This window comes from Microcebus murinus, chromosome 31, assembly GCF_040939455.1.
Source record: "Microcebus murinus isolate Inina chromosome 31, M.murinus_Inina_mat1.0, whole genome shotgun sequence".
NCBI classification, from domain to species: Eukaryota; Metazoa; Chordata; class Mammalia; order Primates; family Cheirogaleidae; genus Microcebus; species Microcebus murinus.
The window spans coordinates 5,523,445-5,543,974 of record NC_134134.1 but is presented as its reverse complement, the minus strand read 5'-3'; the positions used below and the strand labels follow the sequence as shown (position 1 = coordinate 5,543,974).

At 34.4% G+C, this 20,530-nt stretch overlaps 1 protein-coding gene across 1 annotated transcript in view; it reads left to right on the top strand.

Annotated features, from left to right (window-relative positions):
• Window positions 1–13,516: 13,516 nt before the first annotated feature.
• LOC142865702 (uncharacterized) overlaps window positions 13,517–20,530 on the top strand; it is a 123,343-nt gene continuing 116,329 nt past the window's right edge. Inside the window, exon 1 of the mRNA XM_075998898.1 lies at window positions 13,517–13,862. Coding sequence (XP_075855013.1) covers window positions 13,517–13,862 — 346 coding nt within the window. The remainder of the gene's footprint in view (window positions 13,863–20,530) is intronic.

Genomic DNA, 20,530 nt, shown 5'->3' with positions numbered 1-20,530 from the left:
TCCTTAAAAGAATCTACATGAATGAATTTTATATCCATGCTTTCACAGAAAATTTGAAGATTGTTGTTGTGTAAAATAAAATCATTCGATGTCTCATGTTATGATGAACCTTTCCCTTTGTTTGGCTGATATTTCACACTAGATTAGTGGTTACTCTAGAAATCAGGGTATATAATTGTTGCCTGTACCTTAGAATAGAATTTCCACCTTTTATTTATTTAGTGCTAGTGGGAATTGGTGCTCTAGTCATAAATTAGAAATAATTTTTTATCATTCTACAGGGTCTGTGAGAAAACAATATGTTGCACAGGAATTTTATAGAATCTTCTGTAATGTTGTGTCTACTAAGGATAGCACTGAATTAGTAATTGGAAAGTCTTCAGCAAGAGTCATGTGAAATTTTTCTAATGAAACAGGTCTTGCTGTCTCAAAGCCAGAGCTGATCACATGTCTGGAGCAAAGGATAGAGCCCTGGATTATGAAGAAAGAGGAACCAACAGCAAAATATCCAGGTAGGTGAGATTCAGCGAAGCACATAACAAATGTTAGAGAGGTAAATCTCAAAGAGGAAGGCAGATATTAAAAAGTGGCTTGGAATATTCTGTTCAGTTGGAAATGATTTTTAGAAGCCTGTGTATGTTACTCTTTATCTTCCAGAAGGACATCTGTTGTCCCAGGCTCTTGAACTCTCTAAGAATTCTACCCATGAAGTGATCATCCTTAGAAGTCAGTGAGAGCCATACTTCTTTTGATGGCTTATAAGGGACTACATTATCTATCAGCATTTCTATTGGTTAGGAGTTATGGGACTATCTGTGCCTATTTTGAAGACCACTACATTAAACCATCTTTTGACAGGGTTTTGCTCTCCTGCCATTTCTTGAGTACAGTGGCTGATCATAGCTCACTGCAAACTCAAATTCTGGGCTCCAGGGATCCTAAAACCTCTGTCTTCCAAGTAGCTAGAACTATGGGCATGAGCTACCATGAGCAGCCATTATTTTTCATTATTATTATTATCTGGTAAAAATGGAATCTCCTTATGTTGCTAGGGCTGGTATAAAATCCTGACCTCAAGTGATCCTTCTTGCTTGGCCTCCAAAAGTGCTGGGATTATACATGTGATCCTCCATGCCCAGCTCCCTGTTTTTTTTTTTTTTTTTTTTTTTTTTTGAGACAGAGTCTCACTTTGTTGCCCAGGCTAGAGTGAGTGCCGTGGCATCAGACTAGCTCACAGCCACCTCAAACTCCTGGGCTCAAGCAATTCTCCTGCCTCAGCCTCCCGAGTAGCTGGGACTACAGGCAGGCGCCACCATGCCCGGCTAATTTTTTCTGTATATATTAGTTGGCCAATTATTTTTTTTTCCTATTTATAGTAGAGACAGGATCTCGCTCTTGCTCAGGTTGGTTTCGAACTCCTGAACTCAAACGATCCGCCCGCCTCGGCCTCCCAGAGAGCTAGGATTACAGGCGTGAGCCACCGCGCCCCGCCTCAGCTCCCTGTTTTAAGTTCCTTTTGATGTGTCATTTCTGAAATGTGTAAAGGGGAATAGTGGAGATATTTGGATTTGTTTCTGTAATACCAGAAACCTTAGGGACAGATAGTCATATTTTCTGCTTCATGATTTCCAATTCTAAGTTTTCAGAGGCAAGTCTACAGAAAGTGAGGCTCACTAACTTTGTACAAATGCATAGCCTCTGCCTAAATGTAAGAAAATCTAATGTTATTTCACTTCTAAGTAATCTTTTTCTAGTATAAATAAGAGTAAATTTTCAACTTTATTATAGCCAAATACCAAAACTATAATATAGTTTATTTTGCACTCTCACCCTATAGAATTCCAAAATAATTTTTCATTCAGTGCTTCACATACATGAATATATTTATATTCCCAATTGATTTACAATATTTTGATAACTTATATTCCATAATTTCCCTCTGTTTAGTAGCATCAGAATTGTGTCATTCATATGTGTGTATGTGTGCATATATTTCTGTGTATGGGGTGTTTAATGGGTGGAAGTTTCCACAAATAAGAACTGTATAACTGTGTATATTTATTGTCCACTCTGTAGTGATCAGATGTGTGTACAATGGTAAAACAATATAATACAGGGCATAAATTATTCCATCATCTCACATATTTACCATTTAATTATACTGAGAAAATTTGTTAGTAGAGAGGTCTATGGTCTTAACAAATTTTAAGCATATAAAACATTATTAATAACCCTAATCATGTTGCCATACAATAGATCTCCAAGATCTATTCATCTTATAACTAAAAGATTTTACCCTTAAACATCTCCTCATTTTTTCTGACTCTACACCCTGGAAACCACTGTTGTACTCTTTATTTTTGTAAATTCAACTTTTTAAAACTAATTATCCATAGAAATATTCATCTTTCTGGGAATGGCTGATTTTACTTAGCATAATGCCTCCTACGTCCATCCATGTTGTTGAAATGGCAGGATATTTATCATTTTCATCGCTTAGTAATAGTATATGATATGTGTTTGTACAATCATTTTTTAGTCTATTCATCATAAGCAGGCATTTAGTTTGTTTCCATTTTCTTGGCAAATGTGCATAATGCTGCGATATATATGGAGGTGCAGAATCTTCTTAAGATACTGATTTTTCATGGTTATACTCATAGGTAGAAATGGTGAATGACAAGGCAGTTGTATTATTTACATTTTTTCACAAATCTCTATGGTGACACTGTCCATTTACAATCAATAACAGTGTACAGGGATTGCTTTCTTGCACACTCTTGTCCACACTTGTTATGTCTCTTCTTTTGGACATTAGCCATTTTAACAGTTGTGAGGTGATACCTTATCATAGTTTTCATTTGTGTTTACATGATGTTTTGGTAATGCTGAGTTACTCTTCGTGTTTCCTGTTGTAAACTGGTATGTTTTCTTTGAAAAAAATCTACATCAACTTTTGCTTATTTTGAAGTGGGTGATGACATTGTTTTGCATTTGAAAAATATGAGTTTTCTATGTATTTTGGGTGTTAACATATTATGCAATATAAAATTTGAAAATATTTTCTTCTGTCCTATATATTTTCTTATTTTGTTTTTTTCCTTGCTGTGCAGAGGATTTTAAGTTTGATGCAGCCAAAATTGTTCAGATTTTGTTCTAGTGCTTATTTTATCATATACAAAAAAATAAATAAAATTGCAAGTCTTATGTCAGGTTTTCCCATATTTCTTCTTTTCATTTACACTTTTTTTTTTAAAACATTACAGTTTTATGTATTCCATTTAAAATCTTTATTATATCTGGAGTTAGTTTGGGGTATCATGTAAGAAAAAATAGTTTGCTTTTATTCATTTGTTTTTGAGTATCCAGTTTTCCAGCACCAAGCATTGAAGAGCCATACTTTCTGCATCGTGCATTCCTAAAGCCTAGATAAATGTTAGTTGACCTTATATGTTTTGGTTTATTTCTGAGCTCTCCATTCTCTTCCATTGTTATTTGTGTCGGTTTTTATGTGCATATTTTGCTGTTTTTATTACTCTCACCTTAAAATTTACTTTGAAATCATAAAGTGTGATGCTGAACCTTTTTTCTCCTTTTGCCTTATTGTTTAGGGCTCATCAATGGTATTTCTGATATCATACAAATATTAGGATTTTTTGGTTAATACTGTCAAGTAATGCCCCTGGAATTTTGATAGGGAGTACATTGAATGTATACATTGCTTTGGATAATATCTTCCTATTTTCTCATGTCATCTTCAATTTCTTTTATTAATATCTTATAGTACTCAGTGTGAAGGGTTTTTTTAAACAACTTTGGTTAAATATATTTCTTAGGAATCTATTATCTTGATGGTATTTTACATGAGAGTGTTTGTTTTCCTTTTTTATTTTCTACTTTATTAGTGTGTAGAAAAGCAACTGATATCTGTATGTAAATTTTACATCCTGTGACTTAACTGAGAAGTTTTATTACTTTTAAAGCTTTCTTCCTATCCTCTTTATGGTTTTTGATATATAAGATAATGTCATCTGCAAATAGTGTAATTTTTACTTTTTTCTTTCTAACATGATTGGATTCTTGTCATGTTCTTGCCTAATTTTTGTACTTACGTCTTGTAGTGTTATGATAGTATAGAAGCATTAGAGAAGTTGCACATTATTTTTATATTGGTATCTGTGCATGTGAAGAATTAAATACATTTCTCAGATTTTATAAACTGGTTTTGGAGGGTAAAGATTTTTTTCTTTTGAGTACTAAGGCTAAAGGTCTCTCCACTAGGTTTTCAATGAAGAGTTGCTGTGGCTAGGTCACAAGACTGCCGCTTGCTCTTCAGTGGAGTCTGCATCTGGTGGGCCCGTTCCAAAGGTCTTGGGTGATTTTCAATCCTCTCTTGTTGCTGGGTATACTGGTTGCCTTCAGGATTTTGATGTGTATGACACATACTAGGGCATGGTTGTGCATTTCAGTCTGCATATTTTGGGGCTAAACCCATATATGTGGGTGGGTGTGGCTCCCAAGGAATACCTTGGAAGAGTCCCTGCAGTTCACTGTGTGGATCTATGCACTGAAAGAACTGGACATGGACTATAGTTGAGACTGCTGTACCAGAGTCACAGTTCTGTTTTACAGATGATAGCAAGACCAAGTTATTGAGGTCTGCTTAGATGGCTGCATATACGCCTGTCTCTCCCAAAGTCTCTGAATGAGCAGCACCACTCCCACTTTGTCACAGGGAACCATTGGAGACTCTGTGTATCCAAGATGGTTGACCCATGTTACAGTCTGTATTCAGGACAATGGGTCCTTAAGTTTCAGGATGAGAGCCTGAATACTCAAAATGACCATCCCAGATCTATGGTTCCACTAGAGTTTAATGACCTTCCATTTAAGTCCTCAAATTCAGATAATTGTAATTGTCCTTCAATGGCTGCCAAATTTTTGTTGTTCTTTGGGAAAAAAAACCAAACAAGTGGATCCTTCCCCTCTCACCATATAGCTGATTTGCTCTCCTAATGTATTTTAAATTTGTGATCTATTATATTTCAATTTTTATAATATTTAGAATCAAAGATTCAGAATAACATAGTAGCATTTCAATTTGTCTACATTCTCACCATATGTATGTATCTGCATATGCTTTTATTTACTTAAAAGTTCTCAATGTAATGGGTGTGGGGTGATATCTCATTGTCATTTTGTTTTGCATTTCTCTAAAGATTAACAATTTCTAGAATGCTTTCAAATTATGTTTGGCCATAAGTATATCTTCTTTGCAGAAATGCCAGATCAATCTATTGTCCATTTCCTAGTAACGTTATTTACCTTTGTTTTTGAATTTTGATCATTGTTTACTGATTCACGATGTTAACTTCTATCAAATATGTGATTTGCATCTATTTTTACCCATTTTTTAGGAGGCCTTTTTACTCCACTAAGTTTTTCCTTTGTGCAGAAAATTTGGTTTGTATACAATCCCATTTTTTTTCTCTTCCTTTTTCTTGATTATGCATTTGATATTACATCTACTAAAACAGTGCCAGGACCAATATCATGATGTTTCCCTTACATTTACTCTAAGAGTTTTATACATGTATTTCTTATGTTTTAATATTTAATTTATTTAAGATATATTCTATATAGTACAAGGGAAGGTACCAACATCATTTTTTTTTCTATCAGAAATATTCAGTTTTCTACAACATTTGTTGAAGTGACTCTTCTTTTTCATTGCATGGTCATTGTAATCTTGAGGAACCTAAGTTTGGTCATGGACAAAAAGGTTTATTTCTGAGTTCTCCATTCTGTTATCTCATCTCATTACTTGTCTTTGGGCCAGTAACACATTTTTTTATTCCTGCAGATTTGTTTTCAAATCAAGAAGTGCTATGCCTCCTTGTTTGTATTTCTAAAACAGTCTGACAATCTTTTGTTCCAAAACACTTTAGAATTTATTTTTATATATCTTCAAAAAAAGTATGATAGGACCATTATAGACATTGAATTAAATTTATGGATATTATTGACATCTTAACAGTTTTAAATCATCTCACTATTGAGCATGAATGTATTAAAGAGTGTGTTTAATTTTGACATATTTTTGTATTAGTCAGTTTGTGTTGTGCTTTTGATTTCTAGTTCCACTTCAATTTTGTCAAAAAATATATGTTATATGATTTTAGGTTTTTTCAACTTGATAATACTTAAGTGTCCAAATAGCATTTATCATGTATGATTGAAACCATAGTGTATTCTGCTGCCTTTGACAGAAGAGTTCTGTAAATGTCGTTTACATTTAATTAGTCTATAATGTCTTTCCAATTATCTGTTTTCTTATTTATCTTCTGTCAATATTTGTATTCATCATTGAAATCATATATATCAGGCATAGCCTTATATATTTATCATTGAAATCATCATATATCATGCAAAGCCCTGATAAATAATATATATTTAAAAAATATCTAAGCTAAAATGTGTACATTACATGTACATTATCTGTCTATGTGTATTCTGTGCCATAGATTTAACCTAAATGACCGATTTTGTCATTATAAAAGTCTTTGTCTCTTCTGATGGCTTTTGACTTAAAGTGTATTTTCTTTAATTATGGCCACAATATCCTCCTATTATTATTTATGTAGAATATTTTACATTATTTTCAACCATTTGTCTTTTAGAGCTAAAGGAAGGATTTTGTAGGTGGCATATACTATGGTTCTGTTTGTTTTTTATCCATACATTCATCTTATTTTTCATTGGAGAGACTAAACCATTTACATTTAATGAAACTTCTGAAGGAAGAGTTTGCTGTTTCTATTATTCAAAAACTGAAATTGAGAATTTGAAAGAATTGCATTTAATCTGTAGACCAATCTGGACATCTTCACAATATTAGGTCTTCTTCCCTTGAAGAAGAATGTACTCAAGATTATGTTGTTTATTTTCCTATATTTGTGAATTTTTCTGTGTTTCTTCTATTATTTATTTTCAGTTTCATTCCATTCTAGTCAAAAATTAAAGTTAGTAAAATTTCAATTTTCTAAAATTGGTTAAGACTTGTGGCTGAACAGGTAGTTTTTTAGGAAGAACGTTTTATGAGCTATCAAGGAGATTGCGTATTCTATTCTGTAGAGTGTTTCTAATATATCTGTTAGATCTAACTGCTATGTAGTGTTTTCAAATCTTTTGTTTTCTTATTAATAATTTGACTGGTTTTATTATTATTGAAAGTGGAATAGAATATCAAAGTATCATATTATTTTGATGTCCATTTCTTGCTTCATTTCTGTCAATGCTTTTTAAACATATATTTGAGAACCTTGATGTGAGATAAAGATAGATATAATATAAATGTATTATTTTCAAGGCACTCCGTGAATGACCACTTTTTATATTTATTGCCCTTTTTGTCTCTTGTGACAGTTTTGACTTAAAGTATATTTTAAAAATTATAACGTTTTTCATTTTAAAATAATGTGCCTAATATAATTTTGAACTCCACTACTCTTTGATGCTAAATGTTTTTCTGATATATCTTGCTATATCCTGCCAGTTGTAGTCTATTGTTCTCACCAGGAATTAAGTCAAGTTGCTTTAGATAGAATATAGTTGGATTTTTTTTAACTCTTTATTTAACTGTGCCTTCTGACTGGAAACAGTAGTACATAAATATTTACATAATTTTCTCAAAGGAAGGACTTACAATTTCTCTTATGTTAATTATTTTATATAACTTTTTTCACTGTCTTTCTTTCTTTCCTCTCCTTCTGTCCTGCATTGTGCCTCACTGATTTTTAGTGACATATTTTGTTTGTTTCTTTGCCTAGCTTTCTTTTTTATCTCTATAAACATTTTTTTCTGATGTTCACTGTGAGAACTATGTAAAATCTTTTGAACTTGCAACTCTTGTTAAATGAATGACTACTTAACTTTGGTTGCATATAAAAGTTCTTAATCTTTACATCTGCCCTCACCTTTATGATATTGATGTGAATAATTATGTCTTTTTATAATGTATACAAATTAAAACATGGGAATGATAATGTCTTTATTTTGCCTTTCAAATTTTATAGCATAATTAAATATTTTGCACCATCATTATGATAATGCAGAATTCTATTCTTAATATGTGCATATTTTTCTCAGAGAGTTATGTAGTTGTCAAGGGGGGTGGAAACTAGCCTTTGGAAAGGCCACAAAAAACACATGTGTGGACATATGCTCATAGTTTCATTCTCTTTTGAAAGGGAATCCAGGAGATGGGATTTTACTACTAAAGTGATAACTCAGTATCAGCATGGAGGAAGGGCATTGGTGGGTAAATGCAACAAAGTTTCCTACCCCTTCAAAGTGATTCCTGGTGTTTTTTCTCATCTGGGATGCTATGAACATTTAGCAGTTATAATTTCTAAAAGAATCATGGTTGTAATTATATAATTAAGTTCATACATCTATGATGGAAGTAAGACCATGGTATTCTATTGTGCTTTCTTTCTAATGTACTTTCTATAGTTTTATATATTCAAATTTTTAAGTATATTCACCAGAGTCTGCTTAGTCAGATACTTTGTTATTTTCATCTCTTTCAGAACTCTCTTCCCATTGCAACAAAGACCTGTTGCATGAGCAGGGTATAAAAGACCCCTTTCAGAAATCAGTAATGAGATTATATGGAAGAAATGCCCTTGAAAATATACACATAAGAAGAGACTGGGAGTGTGTGGGTGAGTATAAGAGGCAGAAAGCATGTTATGATGGTGTTACCCAATGTTTGTCAACTTGCCACAGAAAATTATTCAAATGTTATAAATGTATAAATGTCTTTAACAAATCATCAAATCTAAATAGACACAAGACAAGACATACTGGAGAGAAATGTTTCAAGCTTAATGAAAGTGGCAAAACTTATAACCACAGCTCTAATGTTTCTAGACATAGAAAAAATCATACTAGAGAGAAATTCTACAACTGTGAAGAATGTGGAAAACCCTTCAACTGTTGCTCAAAACTTATTATACATAGGAGAATTCACACTGGAAAGAAATCCTACAAGTGTGAAGAATGTGGCAAAGCCTTTATGTGTTGCACAAAACTTACTCTACATAAAAAAATTCATATGGGAGAGAAACCATACAAATGTGAAGAATGTGGCAAAGCCTTTACCCATTTTACATCCCTTACTCAACATAAAAGAATTCATACTGGAGAGAAACCCTACAAATGTGAAGAATGTGGCAAAGCCTTTACCCAGTTCACATAACTTACTCAACATAAAAGAATTCATACTGGAGAGAAACCCTACAAATGTGAAGAATGTGGCAAAGCCTTTAACCAGTCCTCAGTCCTTACTCGACATAAAAAAATCCATACTGGAGAAAAACCCTATAAATGTGAAGAATGTGGAAAAGCCTTTAGCCTGTGCACAACTCTTACTGGACATAAAAGAATCCATACTGGAGAGAAACCCTACAAATGTGAAGAATGTGGAAAAGCCTTTACCCTGTGCACAAACCTTACTCGACATAAAAGAATCCATACTGGAGAGAAACCTTACAAATGTGAAGAATGTGGCAAAGCTTTTACCCGCTGCACAAACCTTACTCAACATAAAAGAACTCATACTGGAGAGAAACCCTACAAATGTGAAATATGTGGCAAAGCCTTTAACCAGTCCTCAGTCCTTACTACACATAAAAGAATCCATACTGGAGAAAAACCCTACAAATGTGTGGACTGTGGTAAAGCCTTTACCCTGTGCACACACCTTACTCGACATAAAAGAATTCATACTGGAGAGAAACTCTAAAAATGTGTAGAATGTGGCAAAGCCATTATCCCGTTTAGGGACCTCACTCAACATAAATGAATCCATACAGGAGAGAAACCATACACATGTGAGGAATGTGGCAAAGCATTTTCCCAGTGCTCACACATTAATCTACATAAAAGAATTCATATCAGAGAAACATTCTATGAATGTGAAAATTGTGACATAGTCTTTAATAACTGTTTACAACTTATTCTACATCAAAGAAATCAGACTAGATAAAAGTGAGATAAATGTAACGAGTATGTAAGTGCTTTACCAAAGGATTAGCCTTAAAATGCACAACAATATTTATACTTAAAGCAAAACTAATAATGTAGACTGCTGACAATACCATTAGTTATAACAGATCTTATCGGACATGGGAGAACTTACACTGCAAATAATGCTCCAATATTTTCTCAAACATTGCTCATCATCACAAAAATTTTAAGGAATAGAAACCTTACAAATATAACGAATGTGAAAAAATATTTATGCAAAAGTTATACCTTATAGAACAATGAACAATTGATACTTAAAATACTTTAATTGCATTCTGAAATTTATTAATCTAGAATCAAGTCTAAACATATATCAGAGGACTCACAGTGCAATACACTAATGCCCTAACATATTCACTCATTTCTTTAAACCAGGTTGTTGATTATAGAGAACAACCCAGTTAAAATAGTTAGTTGATTTAATTGTATGTCAGCTTTAAAAAAGAGAGAGATTTTGTGAGAGTTATAATTCCATGTAAAACATACTTTCTGGTCCGTGTGGGGTGAAAATGTAATAAAGTATAAATTTTTGCTATTTTTGGCAAGCAAGTACTGATATTATTTAACTTTAAATACCGTAATTGGTATGCCTTCGTTCTTAGCGTGTATGTGAATGTGTGTTTAATGATAGCTACATCACATTTATTAGAAGTGTTTCTGTATTAAGCAGGCATTATTCATGTACTTTTCCATGGAAAATTAAAAACACTGAAATGTAAGATTTATGAAATGGATAGGTACTAAGGATTTTTCTTATAATAAACAGTATTTTAAGTGATATATGATGTAACTATACAAACTAATATTCTTCTCATTATAATCAGAATGTAAAAATTACAATATTAAAAATAACTTGTTTTACTACTGCACGTTACGATAATAAAATAGAATGTAATTTGCAATATTTTTAGATTACATGTAAACTTAATTTGTTTCATTAAATTAAAAATGTTTTTACTGTTTCCAACATGTTGTAGATTGAATAAAGTGTTATTATGCTACCAACATTAACGTATCCCATGTTACTCAAAGTTGGAGGAAATCGATTGTAAAAATGTACTGTCGGGCTACACAATACAAAGACCTAATTTGTGATCCATTTTATCGGTGGCTGTACTTTAAAGAGTAAGGTTCCCAAAGCTTTTTTTCATTATGTTTGTAATTACATTGTTACTGTAATGCTTATAATAAAGATTTTGCACTTAATGAAAAGCCATACATGTCTGAACACAGAATGACTAGATGTTACATTCCATCCTACAGTTTTCTTTCAACATGCAACCTGCCTGGCCAGTGAAACAGAAATAAGCATATTTTTTATTTATATTGAATCAGATATACAAATACATCATGGTTAAGTTGAACTATAGTTGTAGTATATTTACAGAGTAAGGAATTATGTTTGTGTGAATGTGGATGTATGCCTATTTTGAACAGAAAAGAAGAAATATTAGAAAAAATGGGTAATTTCAAGTGTCGAGAATTTACTAGCAAACTAGAAACTTCAAAGATTCTGAAAGGAAATATTTTGTTTGCTTCATGTTGAATTGTTTTAAACCCTAAAGCTTTTGAATGGGAACCTGCCCATTCCAATCCTCTGTTCTTACATACTTATTGCTCTTGATAGGCCTACTATGTTATTTTATTATTTCAAAGTTCATTACGTATCGTTTATATGACCTGATCTGCAATTCCAACAAGATTTGTTATAAAACTTTATGGTGCTCATAAAATTATCTGAATGTATTAGTAATTGCACAGTGTGGTAATATCATTTCACTTAGTACATTCTATCTTTTCATTCTAATTTGGGAAGCATATTGAAAGCACTTTTTGGTTACTCCTTTTTTTACTTTTGGTCATCGAACTAATTGATTTATTGACTTTATCAGGCTACTTTGTTCAGGTAAACACTAAGAAGGATTTATAAATTATGGAGTTGATTTTATATTTAAATAGAAGAAATAAGTACAGGACAGTGTTAGATAGGCAATAGTCAATATTTCTGTGGAAGTGAACTTGTGGCTCCAGAGAAGAGATTGAAAATGCCCAGGGTAAAAAGTCACTGATTTTGCATGTAGAGCGAAGGAACTGGCAGAACAACCAACTCTTGGAATTTATAAGTGGAAATTCTGCTTCTTTCATTGCATAATTATCTCCAGTTTTTTGCCATTTTTTATCTTCATTCCATTCTACAACTGTATCTAAGCCAGTCTTCTTACTGCCTGTGCTTGGGCTACAATATTCTCACTGTCATACTCAATGCATGTAATTCTACATATAAGATATACCATATAATAAGATGTTATTAATAGGAAGAAATATAAAAGAAACAGAATGTATTCTTGTTAAAATATATATCTTTGTATAATTCGTGGGTTATTTAAAGAAAAAGATGTAAGATATCAAAGAATTTAAAGTTTTATTTAGAAAGGTTAAAGAAAAGATAATGTAAAGAAAAGATCTTGCATAGAATTTTTTATCCTAAAATGATTCATTATGTAGGAAAAAGGAATTTTAGGACAAAACACAAAGTTTTATGGAAGGTGTTATAGATGCTGTGTGATATATGCATGATGAGATAAAGTTTATGAAAAGAAATTTATTAAGAAATTTTGACTAAAACAAAGATTTTGGTTAATATTAATATACTCTTAATAAAATGGCATAATATACTTATCCCAATTCTTTAACGTTTTGTTTTTAATTTTAAAATTATGACTACATAAGTTTTTTCTTTAATTTTGGTAAATAACCTACAAAAATAGCAACAGACTAGAACAACTGAGTGGCCAAGATCCTGAATAAAGTATTATTCCCCTTACTAATTCACAAATTCAAAAGGCTTATCAGCAAAATCTGGATTGGCAATCACATATATCTGATTTTATAGAAACAATTGATAATCATTATCCAAAAAATAAATTATTCCAGTTTCTACATTTAACTCAATAGATATTACCTAAAATAGTAAAAATCATACTCATCAAGCCTTAAAATATGTTATTTAAACAAAAAGGGGAGGTATATGTTCCCCCAGAATAGAGAAAATTAAGCCTAATTTACTTTAAATTTTTTTGAGTTATCATAAAAAAGATGATTTAACAGCAGTAGAGAAGTATTGGAAAGGGAGCCATCCACCAAATCTTTTCCCTCACCAGCCTATCTGGTAGAAAGATGATATAGAAGAATAAATGGAAAGAAGGATGGGCAAAGGTGTGGGGGAGAGGCTTTCCTTGTCTTTTGAGAGCTGATGGACAAATAGTCTGGATTCCAAGCAGAAGAATCAAACCCAGAGTGGAAACAGGAGGGGAAAAAATGGAGGAGACAACCAGAAGGGAAGGAGGCCCTGGTTGAGGGCTTTAAAAGGATGAAAATAAAGAATAGGAAGTGCTGAAGCAAGAAAACGTGCCAGCCACTGATCATGACATGTGGACAGCTGAAGAGGACCTATGAAGAAGCAGACAGAATACTGAAGTCTATGTCTGCATCTAAAACATCTGTAAACCTCTTTCTTGCCATGATCTGCATAGTGAGCATGGTGGTAAGAATGTCTGATAACCACACTTATCATTACTGGGCCTATATTCCCAATGCACCTTTAAATAAGATTGTCAACTGGGCTGATATTCCTTTCTTAGTATTTAATAATGATTCTAATTGGCTACCAGGACCTTATGATTATTGTGGTCCAATAATCATAGTCAATGAGGCCATAACTATAATTAATAAATACGAAGTTGAAACAGAAGGCCTGCCCATATGTATTGGTAAAGGTATTCATTGTTTAAAACCTGCTACTCAAATCTGGCTAGTCACCTGCAACTCTACCAGTGATAAATCTAAAGCCTTGTTATTTCTTGTAAGTGCAACCTTTTTTTCTGCTTCTGGACATACTAAATTTGCACCTCCAGATGTACCCATCTGTAAGGAGGTAGTAATTTCTGACCCTTAAATCTGGGTACAATGGAAAAATTGTAAAAGTCACATGGGACGCATTCTTACTGGCTCACCTTCTTGAGGTTATGTATTAATTAGACTGGAGTCCCTATGGGCATCCTGCCTCATCTTATAAAGTTAAAAAACTTTGTTATAAAAAACCTGTCACCTCGATGTCTATAACAGACACTAACTTTGAAAGTCATGTTACATGGCTTAATTATGGTATGAGCACTCCAGCTCCTCATAGTTTAGATGGCCCTATTCATCAGCAACTGTGGAAATTATTGGCAGCTTTACACCCTTTGCAGGCCTGGATTACCACAAACACATTAGATCTAAACAGCATCTGAGAGTGAAATTTTACCTAAACTCTACTCATTATACTCAACCTTGTGTTAAATTGCCCTACTTATTCATGATTGAATATGCTATCTATGATGCACCTTCCTTCCTAGTGACTTATAACAACTGTTCTTATTTTTCCTGTATCGATTAATCCATAAAATTCAATCCTCATAAAGAAGCACTTTATATTCTTAAAGCCAGAGCAGGGCTGTAGTTACCTGTTAAAATGAATAGAATTTGGCAGGAAACCCCAGCAAAGTTTGCTTTGCATAAACTGCTTACCCAGATTCTTAAATGTACCAAAAGATTGATTGGTCTATTAATAGCAGCTACTTTGGGAATTATTGCAGTCACTGCAACTGCCACCAAGGCCAGTGTAGCATTACACCAAACAGCTCAAACCACTGAATTTGTTCAAAATTTGCATCACAAATCAAATCAATTATGGTTCACTCAGAATCAAATTGACAGCAAATTGGCTACCTAAGTGGCTGCCTTACAACAAGCAGTCACCTTACTGGGAGACCAGGTCATAAGTCTGCAAAAGCAACTTAGGCTCTGTTGTGATTGGAATATTACTCATTTGTATTTCTCTCTCTTTCTCTGTCTCTCTATATAAAATCAAACTGTATTTCCTTGGGAAAACATTAAAAAACATCTACTCAATCAAGAACGTCTGACTGAACAGATTGGAAATTTACAACAAAAAAATCCTAAATACCTTCAGTCACAAACTGAATTTACTCTCTAAGTCTGACACTATTATTGGCATCTCATCTTGTTTGGAGTCAGCTGATCCACTTTCTCATCTTAAAATCTATAAAAATTCCACCATAATAACTTGTAACATTATTTTACTCATTTACCTGTGCTTATTTATAGTCTGGAGAAAACTCTAAAAAACCCCAAAAAAACAGCAGAGGACCCACGCCTCACCGTGATGGCCATACAACTGCATCAACTCATGTCTAATAAAAATAAAAAAAAGGGGGAATTTGTTGGAAAAACATGATTGAGGAATTAATGAAGTGTAGCTCATAAGACTATTATAGTATCACCCTGTGTTACTATATTAAACACAGAAACAGGAGTGTGCAGGGTTTAGCCCTGAAAGAATGTGTGAACTCAATGGTTCACTTATCAGAAGCTGCTATCAAGGGTGGGCTCTCATGGCTCCCATAGGGATGTTTTCCAGAAAGGCTTCCTGGTATCTCAAAATCTGTGAGCTTCCCTGTTTCCTTAGAAGACAAGGCAGGGCAAATATGACTCACAGGATGGGAGCCAGAGAATGAGTGCCCTTTGCCCATAGAGATGCCCCTGTGTTCTAAACAATCTGTTCATAGAGATCATTTTCCTGCTCTCTCCTCACTGTTTACCTTTAAGTCCACAACAACTAGATCAAAAAATATGTCACTATGCCTCTTTTGTTATACCTTTGTTAAATGATGACTATGTCTTAGAACTTAGAATTTAGCCCTTGAAAGACTTTGTACCTATTTGTTCACCTAGATAGACTAGAAACCCTATGAAAAGACTTTTGACCCCAACCAACTGCCTGTCTTCCATAGCAACTGCATGGCCTGATATCTAAATATGTTATCTTGAAAACTGGTAATTGATATCTGTGATTATAAGAACCTATGTAAGTCTAACCATACTTTTAGACATTCATGGTGATATGTCTAGTCTACTGAATAAGCCCACTGTTATATCTGATCTTTTTATATAAAACTATAAACTATACCTTAGTCTCTGTATATTCTTTTATTCTATTTCCTATCAATTTTCTTATCCTCTGTGGTGACCACTATCTAAGGGACCAGGCTTCACGGGGAAAGGCAACTGATCTTCCCACAGCTCTGCCTCAACTCTTCCCCATCCTCTATTCCACCTGGGATGTTAATCATCCCTTTCTCCAGCCTGTCCACACTATATATGCCACTATTTTTTATTAGTCATTGAGTTGCTATCGCAGATATCAGACTGACTATCGTGCTACCAACATGTGTGTTTTCAAGTAACACTTATTTTACTGAATAACGAACACAGAACACAAGAGTAATAATGTTGGTATGTTGCTGTAATTGCTCTATTTTAATGTTAATTATTGTTAATCTCTTACTGTGTATGATTTATAAATTAAAATTTATAAAAGGTATGCACATATAGAAAAAAATTCAAAGTATACATTGGTTTGGTGTATATCTGTAGCTTCAATCATTCACAGAGAGTCTTAAAATATATGTCCTATGAAGAAGGGTGACTCCTGTATATGTTGAATAGATTAACTAATAAGGTCATTTGAACCCAGAGGGTCATACTGTAGAAAATGTTTTTAGTGTCAAATTCGATTTCTTAAACTAGATACAAGGCTATGCAGGTTTTCTTTTCTTTTTTTTCTTTCCTTCTTTCTTTCTTTCTTTCTTTCTTTCTTTCTTTCTTTCTTTCTTTCTTTCTTTCTTTCTTTCTTTCTTTCTTTCTTTCTTTTTTTTGGAAAAGGAGTCTCACTTTGTTGCCTAGGCTAGAGTGCCGTGGCATCAGCCTAGCTCACAGAAAACTCAAACTCCAGGGCTCAAGCAATCCTCCTTCCTCAGCCTCCTGAGTAGCTGGGACTGCAGGCATGTGCCACCATGCCTGGCTAATTTGTTCTATATATATTAGTTGGCCAATTAATTTATTTGTATTTATAGTAGACACGGTGTCTCGCTCTTGCTCAGGCTGGTTTCAAACTCCTGACATTGAGCAATTTGCCCACCTTCGCATCCCAGAGACCTAGGATTATAGGTGTAAGCCACCACACCTGGCCTATATAGGTTTTCTATTTCTTGTTTTATAATTTCTGAAAATTTATATCTTTACAGAACTTACCCATTTGTCTTAAGCTGTCAAATGTATTGATCAAATTGTTAGTACTATTTCTTTATAATAAATTTAAATCTGTATGATTTTTAATGAAGTTCCACCTTCATTCATTATATTGGTCATTTGTGTTTTCTTTTATCCCCTAGATTGATCTAGCTAGAAGTTTATCCAGGGTGTTGATATTTTCAATAAACCAGCCTTTACTTGATTGGTCTGTGTAGTCCGTGCTAGGTAAGGATACTCAGACATGAGTTTCTTCACTAGCTCAGCCAGCATGTGATGAGATCTGTTTGTTTCTGTATGATGCAATGGTTTATGCAATGATATAAGCAGAAGAATAAAATTATAGTGATGACTTGTCACACTCCCAGGCAGCCAGCAGGGTAGTAGCACAGGAATGTTTTTGTCTGGGACAACAGAAGATCCTGGACCAGGCCAACTGCCAGAGAGTACTGAGAGAGCCCTGGACTAGATGAAGCAATGGTAAGGCCACCATGGCACACCAGAGGGAGAAAGTGATCTAAGATGATAGTCATCAGAACTAAATTGATCGTATATTGGAAGGATGAGAGGGTGCAGAAGGAGATGGTTATATACACACCCAATGATTACAGTGCTCACCATCTGGGAGATGGACACACTTGAAGCTCTGACTCTTTTGAGGCAATACATAAACTAATCATCTTTACCCCTGTAATATGCTGAAATAAAAAAAAAATTATAAAAGAACTAAATCTTTTGGGAAGAGTACCACAAGGAGCTACTAATGCAGAAAGTCTATACTCAGCATTACAGAAATCCCCTCCAAAATTGAGAAATGTGGTGATTGGTACAATGGGCAAGCATGGAGAGGGGACCCCAGGAAGGAGGTGTCAGGGGCTGGGGGATGGGGGTTGCAGGTGCCAGTGAAAGAAAAGACGCCTTTTTGCATGCTCCAACCTCTTTCATAGACTTCAAAAAAATTTTTTGAAGGGCTCTCATTCCACAGTACATTACACATATTAGCTATATGAAAATTCATCCACAACATGATTCAATAATGTTGTAGGAATAAAACAGAATGGCTTTTGATAATATCTCCTTGCAAATAATTATATTTTGCAAGGTTTTCATGTTTTCTTTTTGTTTGTATTTTGGTTTGTTTTTAACAAGCTAGAGGTTTTACATCAGGCTGCTGATATTGTTTTAGACCTTTGAAAGTTCACAGGTAGTAGCTTTTAGGCCTGTGTTGCTCCCCTGATAAAACAACCTTACCCTCCACTCTTCACTGTGCACACTGCTTGGGCAGTTTTATCTAGTCCTGTCACATCAGCTCCCCCTAAATGCTACAAGTGCTAAAATGCAGCTTCAGGTCCACATGGTAAACCACCACCCAGAGGTGGTTGCCTTCCCTGGACAACCCATACTCACACTTAGCTGGTTGGAAGCTAGGCTCACACTGTACCTTCTTTCACAACCCCCTATGGTACTTCAGAACATCTTGTCTCAGCAGAAGACACCACAATCATTCATCCTCTGAATTTGTAAGTCCAAGAGTCGTTATCAAGGCCTATCCTTCACTCCAAATTCTTAACCACTTTGGTACTCGCTCACCAGCTGTGAACCTTGCCTGGAGCTGGTACTGATAGTCCACAGGATATTTTGTGCTGTACATTGGTGATGAATCCATTTTGCTCTTGTGTGATGAGGAAAGCTTTAAAGCAATGAAAGCTTGTTTTACTTTACAGGCAGCTTTAGGAAAACAACTGTAATAACTCATACAAAGGATTTGTTAAAAGGTCACAGATTGGTAGTAACTTATATGCTGAACATACACACTACAACTACAGAGATAAAAGCTGTAAAAGTAAAAGATTTTGCTTGTTGCCTAAAGTCTACCTCAGCTGTGCACTTTCATATCATGGCTGTTGGCTAAAGTCAATACTCAGCTGTCCGTTTTCATCTGTGGCTGTCGACTATAGTCGATGCTCCTATAGAAGTGGTAAGTAGGCTTAAGTCCCATTGATTCCTCAATATTCTGTTACCTGACTCATATGATCCTACCTCAGTAAAAAAAATACCATTGTGCACTTCATCTCACCTGTAATATTACCTGAATCTACCTCTCTCCTTCCTCATTCCAAAGCCTCAGCTGGGCCCCAGTCACTGCCACCTTGATTGGTCTGATGGGTTCCCAACATGCCTTTCCCCTGAAAGTTGGCCACTCCAACCCATCTTCTACACCTCTACTAGGTAGAGGAATGCTAAAAGGCCAGTTTTATCACATCAATGGCTCAATAAATTCTTCAGAGGCCGCCACAGTTTCTGAGCTCTCAGAATCAGTATATAAAGCTCTTTTGTATAGACTCCAATTCCTGATAGTTTCCTCCCATGCTCTCCTCCATCACTCTGCCTGTGTTATTTTCATAAATGGTTAAGTGTCTACTATGCACCAACCACTGCTGAAGGATCCTATACATGCCCCATACTCTCTCACCATTTACAAATAAATGGATGTTCTAAATACACCATGTCATTTTCTACTACTTTACCCATACAAACATTGTGGGTTTTTTTTCCTGAACTCCTTCCCAATTCCTGAGCCTAATTAGCTACAGTCCATAGAAGTGTTACTACAGAGAAAAAATGTAGTGTATTTTCTTTACTTATAACTTACCTTGTTTTCTTTAGGAGCCCCCAGTCACAAATTTCAGGAAAAAAAAATTAAGTCCAACTCTCATTTCACAAATGAGAACACTGAGATTCAGTAAGCATAAAGAACTTGTTCAAAGTTATACAGGAAGTTGAGGAGCTTGATTTTCCCAAAGTGGTGCTTAGAAGTATGCTATACAGTTTCTTTCCAAATGGCTCGGTTATAGAAGTCTTTGCACTGCTTACAGGAACTTTCTGCTGTGAAGAAGCTTTGCTATGTTCTGAGTGGCTAAAATTTGGTCCATTCATTCAATTTAATTAATCCCTTCTGGCAACTTTCAGACTTTATAAGGAAAGAAAATCTCTCACTTAATGTTCCTTAGGCAAATGATACATTGGGGTAAATTGAAAGAATACTAGAACTTGTATTGATGTTTACTTTTACCTTTAAATGTAGTGATGATGCTTTGCTAATATACAGATAATAATAAATAAAGACTCTCATATGCATGAATTAGGGTTGCATGCCCCCAAGTTTTAGATAAACAGTAGGGACCCCTGTTCTCTACTGACCTCAGCTCATTTCCTTCTACTCTCCACCCAGCTCATTCCACTTGAGCCACAACTCACCAAGCTCACACTCATTCGGCCCAACCCA